The sequence below is a fragment of the Antennarius striatus genome, chromosome 20, assembly GCF_040054535.1.
Source record: "Antennarius striatus isolate MH-2024 chromosome 20, ASM4005453v1, whole genome shotgun sequence".
NCBI classification, from domain to species: Eukaryota; Metazoa; Chordata; class Actinopteri; order Lophiiformes; family Antennariidae; genus Antennarius; species Antennarius striatus.
In genome coordinates this window covers 18,707,913-18,725,412 of record NC_090795.1, presented here as the reverse complement: position 1 = coordinate 18,725,412, position 17,500 = coordinate 18,707,913, and the positions used below count along the sequence as shown (strand labels likewise).

At 49.8% G+C, this 17,500-nt stretch overlaps 1 protein-coding gene across 5 annotated transcripts in view; it reads left to right on the top strand.

Moving 5' to 3' along the window:
* The window catches only part of zeb1b (zinc finger E-box binding homeobox 1b), a 62,634-nt gene that overhangs the window by 23,597 nt on the left and 21,537 nt on the right, over positions 1 to 17,500 (top strand). For all 5 annotated transcript variants that reach the window (XM_068304375.1, XM_068304376.1, XM_068304378.1 and 2 more), the window contains one exon: positions 15,956 to 16,111. In XM_068304375.1, the coding sequence (XP_068160476.1) occupies positions 15,956 to 16,111 (156 nt within the window). The remainder of the gene's footprint in view (positions 1 to 15,955; positions 16,112 to 17,500) is intronic.

Genomic DNA, 17,500 nt, shown 5'->3' with positions numbered 1-17,500 from the left:
TTTCTGTCCACCGCCCGACGGTATCCCCAGTCGAGGTCAGCATCTCTCCTCCTCTACTGTAAACAGTGTTGGCTGTGCACCGCTTTCCCCTCCTGAGGCGCCGGATGGTTTGCCAGAATTTCTTTGAGGCTGACAGATAGTCTTCCTCCATGGCCTCCCTGAATTCTTCTCAGACCCGGTTCATCACCTCTAAATCCGAGGCCATGGTTCTGGACCGGAAAAGGGTGGTGTGCCCTCTTCAGGTTGGTGGAGAGTCTTTACCCCAAGTGGAGGAGTTTAAGTATCTTGGGGTCTTGTTCAGGAGTGAGGGAAGGATGGAACGTGAGATTGACAGATGGATCGGTGCAGCTTCTGCAGTGATGCAGTCGCTGTAGGTCTGTGGTGGTGAAGAAGGAGCTGAGTCGTTAGACGAAGCTCTGGATTTACTGGTCAATCTACGTTCCTACTCTCACCTATGGTCAGGAGCTTTGGGTCATGACCCAAAGGACAAGATCCTGAATACAAGCGCCTGAAATGAGTTTCCTCCGTAGAGTGGGGGTGCACCCCCTTAGAGATAGGGTGAGGAGCTCAGTCACCAGGGAGGAGCTCGGAGTAGAGCCACTGCTCCTCCCCCTACAGCAGAGTCAGCTGAGGTGGCTCGGGCATCTGTTCCGGATGCCTCCTGGACCCATCCCTGGGGAGGTGTTCCGGGCATATCCTACCGGGAGGAGACCTCGAGGAAGACGTAGGACACGCTGGAGGGACTATGTCTATCGGCTGGCCTGCGAACACCTCGGCCCCCCCCGGAGGAGCTGGAGGAGGTGTCTGGGGAGAGGGAAGTATGGGCATCCCTGCTGAGACTGTTGCCCCCGCGACCCGGCCCTGGATGAGCGGATGGATGGATAATTTATGGAGTTTGGGGGTTTAGCTATTGTACAAGCTCAGTCCCAGGACACATTAAACTGGTACCTGGAGGTTCTACTTTAGTACTACTGTAGTACTACTGCAGTACTATAGAACTAGAGGAACTGTTTTCTGTACCGTTGATCTCCTGCTCTGATGGTCCATCCTGTGGTCGGTGGTTTGGAGCAGCAGCTTTAACTGGAGGCTGAGTCTTATGATGCCTTTAGGAGGCGTGTCCTCAGAGGCATTTCAGGGCTGGTGGGGTCAGGGTCAGGGTTGGGGTTGATGGGAACTGTTCTTCAGGCTGGACTTGAAGCCCCAGGTCTGGTCTTACAGGGTTTGATTTGTTTTAAATGCAGCGTCTCCGTCTCTACGTTAGAACTCATCTTCATACGTGTGCTTCAACACGTTACTGTGATGAGTGTGTTCTGGGGTGTGTTCACTGCAGTGATTGGGTTCATTCACAGTAGTGGAGCGGTTCCTGGGGGGGGCGGCAGACAGCGGGGCTGTTGGCGGTGACATGTGCAGCTCACATGGCGCCAGCTGCTTTTATTGGACAATAATGGAGTGACTTCCAGGGACACGCCCACAAGCCTCCAGACGCACGGGTCTGATTGGAATGCATTCGGTGCACAATTGTGAGAGCTGTTGCTGTAACGCATGTGAACGATCACGATGGACCCTCCTCCACAGAGAGGACTGGGAGGGGTGTGTGTGTGTGTGTGTGTTTGTGTGTGTGTGTGTCCCAGTCCTCACTGGGAGGGGGTGGCAGGTGTTTGATCCTCTTGTCATGTGACCACTGTGGAAACACCCGGGTTAGATTTGAACCTGGTAATTATTTGTGGTTCTGGTTTATTCCTGAAGCTCCTTGAACCCGACGGGGGTCCGGGGGTCTGGGGGTCAACCTGCTGGTGTCACCTGCGTGTTCTTATCTGTCTCTGACTGGTCACATGATGCCTGCTTCCTCTGGTCGCCACCATCTTGTCTCCAGTTTCAGGTACTGGAAGTGTTGTGTCAGCTCTGTGACCCCCCCATCCAACTTCCTTCTCCTGCAGAGATGAGCCCCCCGCCCCCCCTTCCAGGGCTTCAGGAGAAATGTCGCTGAAGCAGCGACCAATGGAGAGACAGAGACCAGTATCTGTGTCCTCTGGTGTCTCTCTCCTCTGCCCCCCTCCCTCGGTGGCGGTGTCCCGCTGGAGCACCTGAGAGGAAGCAGCTGGAGGTGGTGATTACAGTCCAGAGCCTCCAAAATACCCCCCCCCCCCGCATTCTCAGCCCTCCCTACTCTGAGTCACCCCCCCACAAAGACAAGTCCAAAACAAGAAGAGAGCCTATCCAGAACCCCCACCCTGTGTGTGTGTGTGTGTGTGTGTGTGTGTGTGTGTGTGTGTGTGTGTGTGTGTGTGTGTGTGTGTACTGTGCTAACGTTCCCATTAATCACACACCCAGAACCTCAACACAAGCTACACACATTCACAAACACACTCCTGCCAGTTTATTAAAAGCCGGAGTGTTATCACTGATCTGACAGCAACACACACACACACACACACACACACACACACACACACACACACACACACACACACACACACACACACACACACACACACACACACACACACACACACACACACACACACACACACAGCCTAAAGGTGTGGAAACACACACTCATGATTTTTACACAAATGACATGATAACAGTAGGAACCTGTGCAGCTCTGATGAAGACAGGAGTAACTGGGAGTGCTGGTACCAGTTGGTTCCAGGTGTTCACCAGCAGAGGCGTCAGATGATAGACCAGGTCCCAGAGTGAAATCCATTCTGATCAGATCTCTCCAGCGTTTAGTCTGTGACAGGAAACAGGACTGTAATGGATGTGGGTTTATCCTGGATGAAGCAGATCAGCGTCGGGGTGTCTGCTGTGGGATGCTGGGCCTGAAAACATCTGGCTGCCCCCCCCCCCCGAATGAGCTCACATGATGGGTGACATCACACGGGATAGTCCCGCGAGCTGCGTCCAATGATTGCTCACTGCTTGGGTAATGGAGCCCCACCCTGTTGGCTGCTGAGCGCTACACCCCCGGCCTGGCCCCGGGTCTCTGATGGAAGCAGAGAACATCCGACAGAAACACGCTGGATGACGGACGGACGACTGAATCCAACGTTCCTGAGGTCGTGACAGAGTGTGTGGTGGGGGGTTCTGTTCCTCCAGCTGTTTGCTGGTCATTAAACCAGCTCTGGTGACGCCTCCTGGTTTCCTCCACACCAGAAAGCAGCAGCTCGTTTTTCTCTGGGGGGGTCACCTCACACCAGCTGAGGACGTCTTCAGTAGAATTGTTTCACTGCAGACCCGCCATCAGTTATTTTTCCTAAAGGCTGAACCAAAATGCTGAATTAAAATCTGCTTAGTATCATTTTATTTCTTAATTATGTTAAGCTGTGGCAGGAAATGTAAGTAGTTCTGATTCAGCAACGAAAACATGAAGGAGGATTAGTAGAAACTTTAGTTTGTCAAAAATTTTCCAACACAATCAGGTAAATTAACTAAATGTGGGCATTCTAAATGTTTTGTGAGAACACCAGGAAATCACTTTTAGACAGTAATTATTACCAGTTTATTGACAATCTGGTTTTTTCTCTTGTCCAGTGAAGAAATGTGTTCACTGTTGGGTTTCAACACGTGCACCAGAGTTGTGTTGAGTCTGTGAGGGGGACATGTGAAGGAGAGCATCTCCTGAACTCCTCGGGTCCCAGAGGCTCTGGTCCTGGAGATCAGGTCAGACTGAGGTTAAACCTTCCAGCTGAACATCCCTGTATGCAGAGACAACAATAATCTACAATAATCTACAGTTCACCTCAGCTGAAGTCATCCAGACATGGATGAGAGGATCAGCTGATGGTAGGACCTCTCATGTGAGTCAGTGTGTTCCTGGTGAAGCCTTCAGACCGATCGTTTCCTGTACACAAAGGAGTCTGAAGTTTGGTCTGAAGGTCGATCTCCAATCCAGCAACAACCACAGGTGTGAAGTCCAGACCCCAACGGAGAGTTTTCCTCTCACAGGGCCCCCGATCTCTGCTGGAATGTCTTCAGCACAGCGCCCAGGCTGGGCCTGCTAGCATCTGTATGCTAGCCTTTATCCCCAGGCTGGGCCTGCTAGCATCTGTATGCTAGCCTTTATCCCCAAGCTGGGCCTGCTAGCATCTGTATGTTAGCCTCTATTCCCTTGTCGTCATCCTGTTCATTGACCACACCGTTGTCAGTCAGCCATGTTTCTGTATTTCCGTGTTCAGTCACGTAATGACGACTCAAGTTGTCATCCTTAAACACACGGCGTCACCTCTCATAATAATAATAAACTGTCACCCGTACAGGGGTACACCTGTACAGTAGTACACCCGTACAGGGGTACACCTGTACAGTAGTACACCCGTACAGGGGTTCACCTTTACAGTAGTACACCTGTACAGTAGTACACTCGTACAATAGTACACTCTTACAGTGGTACACCCGTACAGCAGTACACTCGTACAGGGGTACACCATCAGGACCTGTGCGGCTGAAGGACCAGACCCAACAATACGTCACTACTGCTGCCTCAGCATTTTCACGTGCCGGTGTAGCGTTCACACTGACTGTTCTGAGTCCATCCACCCGTGTTCTTATGGTTTCTGTGTCAAACAAAGGCCGTCCCAGTGATAGACCATCCCAGTCAGAGGCCATCGCCGTCCCAGTGATAGACCATCCCAGTGATAGACTATCCCAGTGATAGACCATCCCAGTGATAGACCATCCCAGTGATAGACCATCCCAGTGATAGACCATCCCAGTGATAGACCATCCCAGTGATAGACTATCCCAGTGATAGACCATCCCAGTCAGAGGCCATCGCAGTGATAGACCATCCCAGTCAGAGGCCATCGCCGTCCCAGTGATAGACCATCCCAGTGATAGACTATCCCAGTGATAGACCATCCCAGTGATAGACCATCCCAGTGATAGACCATCCCAGTGATAGACCATCCCAGTGATAGACCATCCCAGTGATAGACTATCCCAGTGATAGACCATCCCAGTCAGAGGCCATCGCAGTGATAGACCATCCCAGTCAGAGGCCATCGCCGTCCCAGTGATAGACCATCCCAGTGATAGACTATCCCAGTGATAGACCATCCCAGTGATAGACCATCCCAGTGATAGACCATCCCAGTGATAGACCATCCCAGTGATAGACCATCCCAGTGATAGACTATCCCAGTGATAGACCATCCCAGTGATAGACCATCCCAGTGATAGACTATCCCAGTGATAGACCATCCCAGTGATAGACCATCCCAGTGATAGACCATCCCAGTGATAGACCATCCCAGTCAGAGGCCATCCCAGTGATAGACCATCCCAGTGATAGACTATCCCAGTGATAGACCATCCCAGTGATAGACCATCCCAGTGATAGACTATCCCAGTGATAGACCATCCCAGTGATAGACCATCCCAGTGATAGACCATCCCAGTGATAGACCATCCCAGTCAGAGGCCATCCCAGTGACATTGCTGGCTGGGATTAATCCATGGTCTCACACAGAAACATTAGAGACAAATACTGTTTCTTCCTGGTCGGATGTATTTGCTGTCCACTGGACAGGACGCCTGTAGGGTAACAGGGTAATGGTGTGTGCAGTGTTGCTCCACTGCTCTTTAGCTTCAGTTACCCTGGAGGCATCTGTGGTGGGCAGAGGGGGTCAAACGGGAGAAGCCCACTTCACCTGGGAGAAAGGAAGGGCGTAAAGGGTGGAGGCGTTAGTGGAGGACGGGGTAACAAAGGGGCTTTTGTGGATGTCAGTTTATGGCGTTAACCCTTTCTGCCTCCGCTCCACATAAATAACAAGAAGCCAGTGTGACAGCCGCCCCAGGCAGCGTGTTTGACTTGGAGTGTGTGTCAGCGGCGTCCAGGACATCCAGCCTGGGGCGTCCCGTGACAGAGGTGACATTCTGGAGGAGCGAGGGGATAGTCAGCTGTTGTCAGAGCCACAAAGAGCAGATTTTACCCCGAAAGGACGAGTCAGCGCTGCACTTTAGTGTGTTTGTGTCAGAATCAGGGAAGCTCAGTGGGTTGTCAACAAAGATCTCGTCCTGACGGAGGTGTGTGTGTGTGTGTGTGTGTGTGTGTGTGTGTGTGTGTGTGTGTGTGTGTGTGTGTGTGTGTGTGTGTGTGTGTGTGTGTTTTAACTGGCACTAGCTGTAAAACGAGATGTAGCTAATAAAGAAGGAAGTATCTGCGTTATTTCTGCACATCTACCTGTCTGAGAATGTGTCCATGGTGTGTGTGGGTGTTCACCTCTGACCCGTCCCTTCATTGGACCATCTGTCAGCTGCCCTTCACACACACACACACACACACACACACACACACACACACACACACACACACACACACACAGTGTTATTCTGTGTCCATTTGAATTTCCTTTTGGAACAACAGCCTCTGTTTGGACCCGTCTAATCCCTGGCACCGCTGCTCCTGTGTTCTCAGCCTCTTTGTTACCCCCCAGCCTCCCTGGGGGGCATCGGTGCAGATGAGCATTGCATGTGACAGCTAGCCATTAGCAGTTTTTTTTCTCCCATCATTCCCCTCATCCTGACGACGGTCTTGGTTTGCCCCCCGTCACACACCTGAACACACCTGAGCAGTGTGAAGTGAGGCAGTGCTGACGAGTGTGATGACCTGCAGTGTGTGGATGGATGTCCTGATGCAGTCTCAGACCGGTGCTTCAGGCTTTAACAAGGTTCAGCAGTAGGAGGATTGTTTGGTTCCCTCCCCCTCCCTTCATAGGTCCTGTAATGCTCCCAACTCCCCCACAGTAAACTGTCAGGCCTAATACAGGCAGGAATGTCCAGTCACCTGCTCCTAAAATGCAACGGCCCTGTGCTACACTAACCTAATATAGACCTGCATGACACCAGCAGGTTGGATAGCACTGTTGTTGCTCACTGCATATATTTAAACACACACTTCAGTGTGTCCCGGCTCCACTGCTAAACCACCAGAGGAAAGTGAATCATGCTATGCTATCGTTTGTGACTTTAGGGACTTCCTAGCTCCTGTGTTAGCGGTAGCTCCTGTGTTAGCGGCAGAACCTTTGTGACAATAAACCTACAGGGATTGGTCCAGAGCTGAAGCCAACGCCACTCCTTCAGCCTCTATAACACATGATAGCTGTGCTTTAATTCTGAGTTCAGGCCCCTGTGTCCGTCAAATAGCTGCATGCTGTACAGTGATGTTGTTGCCATACCAACAGTTGGTGTGAATGCAAACAGAAAACAGGCAGCTGAAGGTAATTAGTTGTGTGAGGAACTCCCCAGTGGGCAGAGTCCCCACAACAGTTTGTCTGACACGCCCAACGGCGCTACAACAGCGTTTCTGCTTATGTACCGGTGCTCATGATCGTCACACACATCAGTGTGTGTTCATCAGACCGTCACACACATCAGTGTGTGTTCATCAGACCGTCACACACATCAGTGTGTGTTCATCAGCTCTACATTGGATGTAAACAGAAGACTGTGTCCAGTGAAACAACTCAGCACCAACAGACATGTAGAAAGACGTTCAGATCTCTGAAACTTGTTGGTGAAGATGTGAAGTTGAATTCTTAGGTCTGACAACACACCGGACCAACCCTAACCCCCAACCCTAACCCCCAACCCTGACCCCCTAACCCTTACCTAATCCTAACCCCTAACACAACCCTAACCCCCAACCCTGATCCCCAACCCTGACCCTCAACCCTGACCCCCTAACCCTAACCTAATCCTAACACAACCCTAACCCCTTAACCCTAACCCCTTAACCCTAACCCCTAACCCTGACCCCCTAACCCTAACACAACCCTAACCCCTTAACCCCTAACCCTAAACCCTAACACAACACTAACCCTCACCCTAATCCCTAACCGTAATTCTAACCCCTAACCCTAACCTCCCATTGGTCGATGACAAGCAATGATCACACCCCTGCATAACGTGTGTTTGCTCATTGTTCAGTGTTAATGAGTGGTGAATTTCACGAGTGGTTCAAACTAGTGCTGATCCAGAGGAAAGCAGCTCTAGAGGACTTTGGTGCTGCTGATGTCGGGGCTGCTTTAGAGCAGGCGGAATGCCTTCAGGCGTTGCTCTAATAATATCCTCACAGAGCGTCGGCTCAAAATGTCAAGCCTCAAACACAAACGGGTAAAATCAGAGCAGAAGCCCGTTATACTGGTGTTCAGCCTTCAGATCCTATCAGAGCAGTCCCCGCCTGAGCCGGTCTGACTGGGGGGACAGGGACATTTCACTGGAGTCTGTGATGCCCCGTGGGTCTGACACAACAGCGTTAGCCCGCATGTTGTTTGGTCTGTCTGGGATTACTAAAGTTTGGCTCTTGATTACTAAAGTTTAACTCTGGATTACTGAAGTTTAACTCTGGATTACTGAAGTTTAGCTCTGGATTACTGAAATCTAGCTCTGGATTACTAAAATTTAGCTCTGGATTACTAAAGTTTAGGTCTGGATTACTAAAATTTAGCTCTGGATTACTAAAGTTTAGCTCTAGATTACTAAAGTTTAGCGCTGTATTACTAAAGTTTAGCTCTGGATTAGTAAAGTTTAGCTCAGGATGTGAGTCTAGAGCTGACAGAAGAAACTAGTTTGGTTTTTGCAATATTTGAGTTACACTGTGTGTGTGTGTGTGTGTGTGTGTGTGTGTGTGTGTGTGTGTGTGTGTGTGTGTGTGTGTGTGTGTGTGTGTGTGTGTTTGAGGTGATCTACAGACAGTTTACATGAAGTTATGCGCAGCAGTCTCAGGTGATGTGGTTGGATGTTACGGAGGGAACAGCCGTGTTGAAGCAGCGGGGCAACAACGACACATCAGGTGTAAAAACACATGACAAACGGTGCAGCGGGGGTAAAGAGAGAGCAGAAGTAAGGTCGCTAACGGAAGCAGGTCGTTGGTTTTCTGGCTTACCAGAATCTACAGCAGGTGTTTCCTCTCTTCATCTCTATTTTTACCTCACCCCCCCTCACCTGTGCGCGTTGTGGATCCGTTGGCTGGGTGGCCATCCTTCTGGAGGTCTCTGTCCTCACTGCTGGCTAAAGGAGGCAGGGGAGATGGAACCAGAGGGGTTTGGGCTGCTAGAATGAATATTCTAGAGTGGCATCAGTTTTCTTTTGACCATCTAATCACTCTTATCAATATTTAAATTGATTTACGGGTCTGACCATCATTGTCTGCATGTGGACATGGACACACATGGAAGCTCTGGTCAGGGATGAGTTAGCAGTTCTAACAACCACAGGTGTGACTGGAGGACATGTGGAGAGGACAGCAGGTCCTACAGAGGTTGTGTGAGGCTGTTGGGTACAGCCAGTGTGTTTTCCTCTTTTTCACTGACTGTTTCGTCTTTGCTTGGTCGGAACTCTTCGGTCAGGCCTCCCTTCAGTTGTCGCTGCGCTGATCCCAGCAGACCTCGATTCGTCCGTCTGGTCTCCATCCACCAGGAAACACCTGCAGCCGTCGGCCAGGTGGGGTGTCACTGGGTGTCTGATAACCTATTCGCTCAGCATCACAGGTCACCACGGTCACATGACCACCTGTAAAGACCGAACGCTCTAGAACACACACTCCTCTCTAGAACACACACTCCTCTCTAGAACACACACTCCTCTCTAGAACACACACTCCCCTCTAGAACACACACTCCCCTCTAGAACACACACTCCTCTCTAGAACACACACTCCCCTCTAGAACACACACTCCTCTCTAGAACACACACTCCCCTCTAGAACACACACTCCTCTCTAGAACACACACTCCCCTCTAGAACACACACTCCCCTCTAGAACACACACTCCTCTCTAGAACACACACTCCCCTCTAGAACACACACTCCCCTCTAGAACACACACTCCCCTCTAGAACACACACTCCCCTCTAGAACACACACTCCCCTCTAGAACACACACTCCCCTCTAGAACACACACTGCTGTGGATGGGGTGCTCTCACCTCACATGTAAACACAGATTTGGAGGCAAGTGTAAACTTAGTGGCCGGGGCATTGCTGTGTGTGTGTGTGTGTGTGTGTGTGTGTGTGTGTGTGTGTGTGTGTGTGTGTGTGTAGGTGTGTGTGTGTGTGTGTGTGTGTGTGTGTGTGTGTGTGTGTGTGTGTGTGTGTGTGTGTGTGTGTGTGTGTGTGTGTGTGTGTGTGTGTGTGTGTGTGTGATCACACCCTCTACCAGCCCACCTGGCCTTATTTAGAAGCCGGAGCGGCGCCAGGAGCAGCCCCACGTGGACCAGGCGGTGTAACAGAATGTGTGGCTCATCAACAGCCTCATTAGCCCCAGAGAGAAGCTGCTCAGCAATGGTACAGTCTATTATCTGGGTGTCGTTGAGGTGCAGCAGTGCTATTACCAGCGGCCCTGAGTAATGAAGGCGTGTGGCAAAGGACATAATAGACAAGGTTTAGTCGTTTTCCTTTTTGAAAAGCATTCCACTCTGAGGCACATTAAGGCTTTTTTCCTCACACTCATTAACACCCACTGACTTCCTTCACACTTGGAAGTATGATCATGCAGATTAGGGAACAATAGCCCCCATTAGCATCAGCGTTATCATGGAAAGTGCTCCTCAGATGGGAGCTGAGTGACCCACGGAGGAACATTAGCTCACATGTTAGAACCTTGATCAGCATCGTTAAGAACTGGAGAGCCCATTGTCTTCTAGCTCACCTCTGAATGAGTAAATCAGCTCCACAGGTTGTTGAAGCAGCTTGTCTCTGATAGGCCGGTCTTAACCAGCTGTTTGTAGAGTCTATTTATCTGAATGTGTGGCCTGAGTCCATCAACAGAGCATCTGAAGTGACAAATAAATGCAGAAGTGAAACAAGAGTACAGTATGGAGAGACTGTGTGGGGTGTAGTCCTATATGTCTGGTCTCCCCTGCTATGACACATGGGGGGGCTAGAGAAGGCTTAACTTGTCTCTTAAGACCCCTCTTGCATGACGGGTGCAGCTTTGTGTTGTAATTGCGTTTCTTAATGATAGCCCTTACGTCAGACAAACATCCCAGCAGGTTTGAGGCAGCATTGAACAAGCTAACCATGAAAAATCCTCAATTCTTTTGTTTTGTTATCAGCGCTTGAGCTGACCTTCCTGGCTCTGTGGGAGGAAGGCTGTTGTTTTAACAAACCAGCCGCGTTTACCTCAGAGCTGAATGAGGCGCCTCACCTTGAGACGGCATACTTGAGGTTTTGAATGGCACGGCTTTTGTTTAACTTTGGTCCGAGCTGGGGTGTTTGTAGTGGTTGGCTTCCCTGAGAAAATGGCATTGCGGAGCCACAAGCGCAGACTCAGTGACGGCAGACTCTGCTGTTTGAGGATGACTGTGGTAGATCCACCGCCGCCCGCCTGGCCCTGAGCGCCCAACCAGATAATTGATGTACCTCAAAGAAGGGGGCAGGACCACGGATAAGAATGGAGCCCCAAGAAAGGTAGGAGGCTAGACAAATAGTCTTGGTTCACGATGAGTCAATCTGTCTAATGACAAAGACAACAGACTGAGGAAGAGGTGCACATTGGTAGCGCGCTGTTTGATCCGTCACTTTAAGAGCCAAACGCAGGGAAAAGTGTTTTGATTGGACATTCCAGACATACCTTCTATGAGTTCTGGGGCGAGCTTGTCAGAGGATGAGATACATACGTGTTGGGTTCCATACAGACGTTGTTACAGGTAAATGAATCAAGATAAAAGCTACGTTCAGACGGTAATATATTTGTTCACGGGCTATAAATGTGTTTCTGTGTCCTCATCTGAAGTTCAGCTCTTAATCCAGTCAGTCACACCTTGAAGTTTTGAGAGCCCACAGATATCTCACTCCCACGGAGGTTGGGATAAAGCCAGTCCTATCTGAAGGCCCCGGTGTCTGGAAGCACAATCCAGGCCATCTGCCGGTGAACAACTCCACGTTGGTTTGAACTCCTCGACCGAGCTAAGCTCCTACGGCACGCCAGCAAGTTTACGCAACTGAGAGACCGAATCTGCTTAATCTGCGGCATTCTGTGAGTTTACCAAGGCGATCCCCTCCAGTGGGGCAATTACGAGCTTGTGGGGGGGCACCCACCCCGACACCCACTGCCCTGGCAGTAACGGATACAGCCTGGCAGATGTTATACCAACGCCGCCCTCTCTCCGGCAGACATAGGTGAAGTGGTTGGCAGTGGGGTTTTGCACTGAATGTAGCCTGCTGGTGTCGATGAGGAACAAATCACACAGATAGTCTTCTGTCACTGATGGACCAGCATGCATCAGGTCTTCCCTGCTAAAGCCTGGATTAGGATGTGATATGGATTGCAGTGATGAAGACGTGTTCCTTGAAGGCTTTTGAGCTGATATCAGTTTCCTGTTACCCAAACCCGTCTGTGTGGGTGGTTATGGTAATGGTTAGGTCTGGTCAGGGCTAACACGCTATCTTTAAGCTAACTCATGGCCTCAGCCTATCATTATCTCGGAGTGCGGCACAAAACAACCTACAGAGGACAGCATTCTTTTCCTCACCTCCTCCACCTACCACCGCTTTCTCCTTCAGCTGCGTAGGAGTCTTCCTCCTGTTGTGTGCTAGCATGCTAGTGCTAATGAGGCCAGCTGTCCAAACGCTCCGCCGGTCAGCCAGAAGGGCCCGTGGCCTTTGTTGATGCTACGTGTTAAACTAGCCATTTGGCACAGGAAGACCATCTCTGTTCACCCCCACGCCGTCACCACCCCCATGACCAATACGTCACCATACCCGCGCCGTCACCACCCCCATGACCGATACGTCACCACCCCCACGCCGTCACCACCCCCATGACCGACACGTCACCACCCCCACGCCGTCACCACCCTCACACCGTCACCACCCCCACGCCATCATCACCCCCACACCGTCACCACCACTGAACTGACTCTACGTCAGCTGTCAGAGTCAGTCTGTAGGACAGAACAGCGTAGATACAGCACATCAGATCAATAATCAATCCACTAGGAGATCTCAGGTCAACCCTAACCCTGTTCAGAACCTCAGGTAGACTGAACCAGGTGGCTTTGACGTGTCCATCACCCCTGACTGAGCTGAACACGCCTCTTGAAGGGAAGAACATAGACATGGTCACATGACGGTAGTTGAGGGATGTCCAGTGTGATGAGAGAAGGAAACGCTCTCCTGGATACTACTATGGTACCAGAACACTACTATGGTATCAGAACACTACTATGGTACCAGAACACTACTATGGTATCAGAACACTAACACTACTATGGTACCAGAACACTACTATGGTATCAGAACACTACTATGGTACCAGAACACTACTATGGTATCAGAACACTAACACTACTATGGTACCAGAACACTACTTTGGTACCAGAACACTACTATGGTAACAGAACACTAACACTACTATGGTATCAGAACACAAACATTACTATGGTACCAGAACACTAACACTACTATGGTATCAGAACACTAACACTACTATGGTATCAGAACACTGACACTACTATGGTACCAGAACACTAACACTACTATGGTATCAGAACACTGACACTACTATGGTACCAGAACACTAACACTATAAGGGAAGGTGGACAAGAAGGACATTTCATGATGCTTTCAGTGTTGTCTTTTGCGTGCGTCCTTGGGTCTTTGACGCACAACTTTTGACGGGGATGCACTATCGTCAGACAGCGTGCGTCCCAGGGACGCAGGCTTTAAATGCTGACGATAAAGAAAATCAATGGTACCTTTTCCGCGATATAATATTGGGAAAAAATGCACTTCCATTCAACAAAAAATATTCACAATTTATCTATTTCTCCACTGAAATTTCGAACCCGGATCACCATTATGTCTCGCGTGAGACTCACCTGCGGGATTCAGCCCCGTTAAAATCAACTTGCATCGAGAGTAACGGCAACACGATGTCTGCTCATTTTACACGCAGCAGTGAGAGACTGACGAGTTAATCTTATATTATCACCATGCCTCCGAGAAAAAAACCAAATGACAATCAGTGTTTTTATGGATAAAAATCAATCAAAAATTCACAAAGACAAAAAGACTGATATTTCTGTGGACAGTAAGAATGAAGAGGCAGAAGAAGACAACCAAAACCAGTAAAATCTGAGCATTTGTACACCAATGGACGCAATTAATTTCCATGGGTGAGGCAGGTTGATAGCTATGGAGAAACTACATGGATTGCATGGTACACACACCGCACAATTCAATGTTATGCACAAAACATTTTAAAGGTTGTGAAATGGATGGCTGCTGAAGATGGATGGATAGATAGATGGATGGATGGATGGATGGATGGATGGATGGATGGATGGATGGATGGATGGATGGATGGATGGATGGATGGATAGATAGATAGATAGATATCCATCCCTTTAACAAGTTTAAAACTATCATTGAACTTATGCAGGACATTATTGTACCTGATGTAGATCTCCTTAAACAACAGAACATGTATTATGACTCGTACGTCACAGAAAGCCAACTTTTGGATGGTTTGGCCAAAGTCACAGAGAAAGAGTTAATATAAAAAAATTCAGGCATCTCTGGTATTTAGCATCCTTGCAGACGAGTCAACAGATGTAACAAATATAAAGACGTTAGTTCTCTATGCTCAAATAATTTAGCAGTTAGCAGTTTGTTTAGATTTTATATTGTACTATTGGCCAAACTCAATCCTTGCAGATGGCTTCTACCATATATTCTGGTATTACTTTTGGGATGCATAAACGTCATGCTGGGATGCACAGATTTTTGTTACAGCGCATCCCAGGGATGCACTACTTTCTGGAGGTAAAATGAACTCTGTGCTTAGTACTACTGGCGCATTTTGAGCGTTACCACAGGTGTTGGATGGATGGAGGAGGGATGGAGGGATTGAGGGGTGACTTTAGGGAATGATGGGGGGGAGTGGGTGGAAGCGACTCAGGTGGAATAGAGATGTAGGAATTAGTTACAGATGAAAAAAAACACACACCGATGCCCCGACACACATCTGAGGAGACATGAACATTTACTCCCTGTAATAACCCTCTAATACCCTCTATAACCCTCTATGACCCTCTATAAACCTCTGTTACCCTCTATAACCCTCTATTACCCTCTATAACCCGCTATTACCCTCTATAACCCGCTATTACCCTCTATAACCCTCTATAAACCTCTATTACCCTCTATAAACCTCTATTACCCTCTATAACCCTCTATAACCTTCTATTTTCCTTCTGGCTTTTCCCTTCAGGGTCTCCACAGCCAATCAGTGTCCTCCATCTAACCCTGTCTTCTCATCCTCTTCTCTCACACCAACTACCTTCATGTCCTCTTTCACTACATCCATAAACCTCCTCTTTGGTCTTCCTCTAGGCCTCCTGCCTGGCTTAACCCGCTATTACCCTCTATAACCCTCTATTACCCTCTATAACCCTCTATAACCCTCTATAACCCTCTATTACCCTCTATAACCCTCTATTACCCTCTATAACCCTCTATTACCCTCTATAACCCTCTATTACCCTCTATAACCCTCTGTAGGCTGAGGGGCTCCACCTGCTCTGAACACCACTGACCAGTTCACTGCAACTCACACACACACACACACACACACACACACAGACACACACACACAGACACACACACACACACACACACACACACACACACACACACACACACACACACACACACACACACACACACATTACATTATCTATCTATTAAACTTAAACACACTTGACGTCTCTGTCCTCAAAGGAATATTTCTTTAAACAGATATGTGGGTCAGTGTGACCCTGTCCCCCGTGACCCCGTCCCCCGTGTCTCCTCACAGTGACCCACTACAGTGGTGTGGTGGACGGGGGCTCTGATTGGTGATGTCGGTCTAACGGTCCTCGTGTCTCCTCACAGTGACTCACTACAGTGGTGTGGTGGACGGGGGCTCTGATTGGTGATGTCGGTCTAACGGTCCTCGTGTCTCCTCACAGTGACTCACTACAGCAATGTGGTGGACGGGGGCTCCGATTCGGACGACGAGGACAAGCTGCACATTGTGGAGGAGGAGGGCAGCCTGGCGGACGGGGCCGACTGCGACAGCACGCTGCCAGAAGACGATCCCCCCAGGGGGCGCTGCTGGGACGGAGGTGAGACCACACACACACTTATTATCAGTCAGACACACACCTCCGCGTTCTACCCACAGTTCCACGGTGTTGGGTGGGTTTTGTTCACTCGTCTGCTTCAGGGTTCAGCTTCCTGGTTCCTTCAAGACGTTCTCTTCTCCAGCGTCTTAGTTTAACTGTGGTGAGAACAGAGTCCAGCGGGTTTACAGAACTCCACTCCATGAATGCGTTCAGGTGGGACACATTAAAATCGAGTGTCATCTAATTACACTGATACATTTTTTGCTTCATTTCAAGTATGAAAACACATTTCCTGAGTGTCTCCTTCCACCAGTCCTGCCCTGGTCTGGTTTCAGGGGGTCTAATATTCATTCAGGATGGGAGCGTCGAGCACATGAACGGGGCCTCCTCGGTTCGCCGGCTGTCTGACTCTCAGGTTGACCTCGCTGACGTGATGCAGGCTAACTTAAGAAATGTCCTGCTGACATCTGCACTGCTAAGCACCAGGCTTTGTCTCATTGTGGAGCACTCTGTGTAAGGAAACAGGTACTACACGTGGGGGGGCTCCAACTAAGGCAGGAAGCACGATATTCAGCAAAGACAATGCCAGCGAGGGAGAGACCTTCAGGCACAGCGAACCAGAGAGCTTTATGGCACTGGTGGGCATTAGTGGGGCCGCTGTGACCTCCTTTTTACCTCAGACCGTGTGGAAGTCACGTCAGAGGCAGGAAGGGATGGCGTCACGCCCACCCCCAAAACAATCACTGCAGGTGCTGAAGGATGTTGGTGTTCCAAGCTGGACCCCCTAACCCTCTCCTCAAGTCCTTCAAAGCTTTTGTTTGTGCCACTGTGGTTGAAGTACCTGAACAGAACACGTGAAGGGGGACACAGACCCAGGGTCTTTACAGGACGGGGGAGCCATGTGAGGGACTTAGACGCAGGTGGAGTTAGCACAGGGACTTAGCACCAGGTGGAGTTAGCACAGGGACTTAGCAGCAGGTGGAGTTAGCACAGGGACTTAGCAGCAGGTGGAGTTAGCACAGGGACTTAGACGCAGGTGGAGTTAGCACAGGGACTTAGCAGCAGGTGGAGTTAGCACAGGGACTTAGCAGCAGGTGGAGTTAGCACAGGGACTTAGCAGCAGGTGGAGTTAGCACAGGGACTTAGCAGCAGGTGGAGTTAGCACAGGGACTTAGCACCAGGTGGAGTTAGCACAGGGACTTAGCAGCAGATGGAGTTAGCACAGGGACTTAGCAGCAGGTGGAGTTAGCACAGGGACTTAGCAGCAGGTTGAGTTAGCACAGGGACTTAGCAGCAGATGGAGTTAGCACAGGGACTTAGCAGCAGGTGGAGTTAGCACAGGGACTTAGCAGCAGGTGGAGTTAGCACAGGGACTTAGCAGCAGGTGGA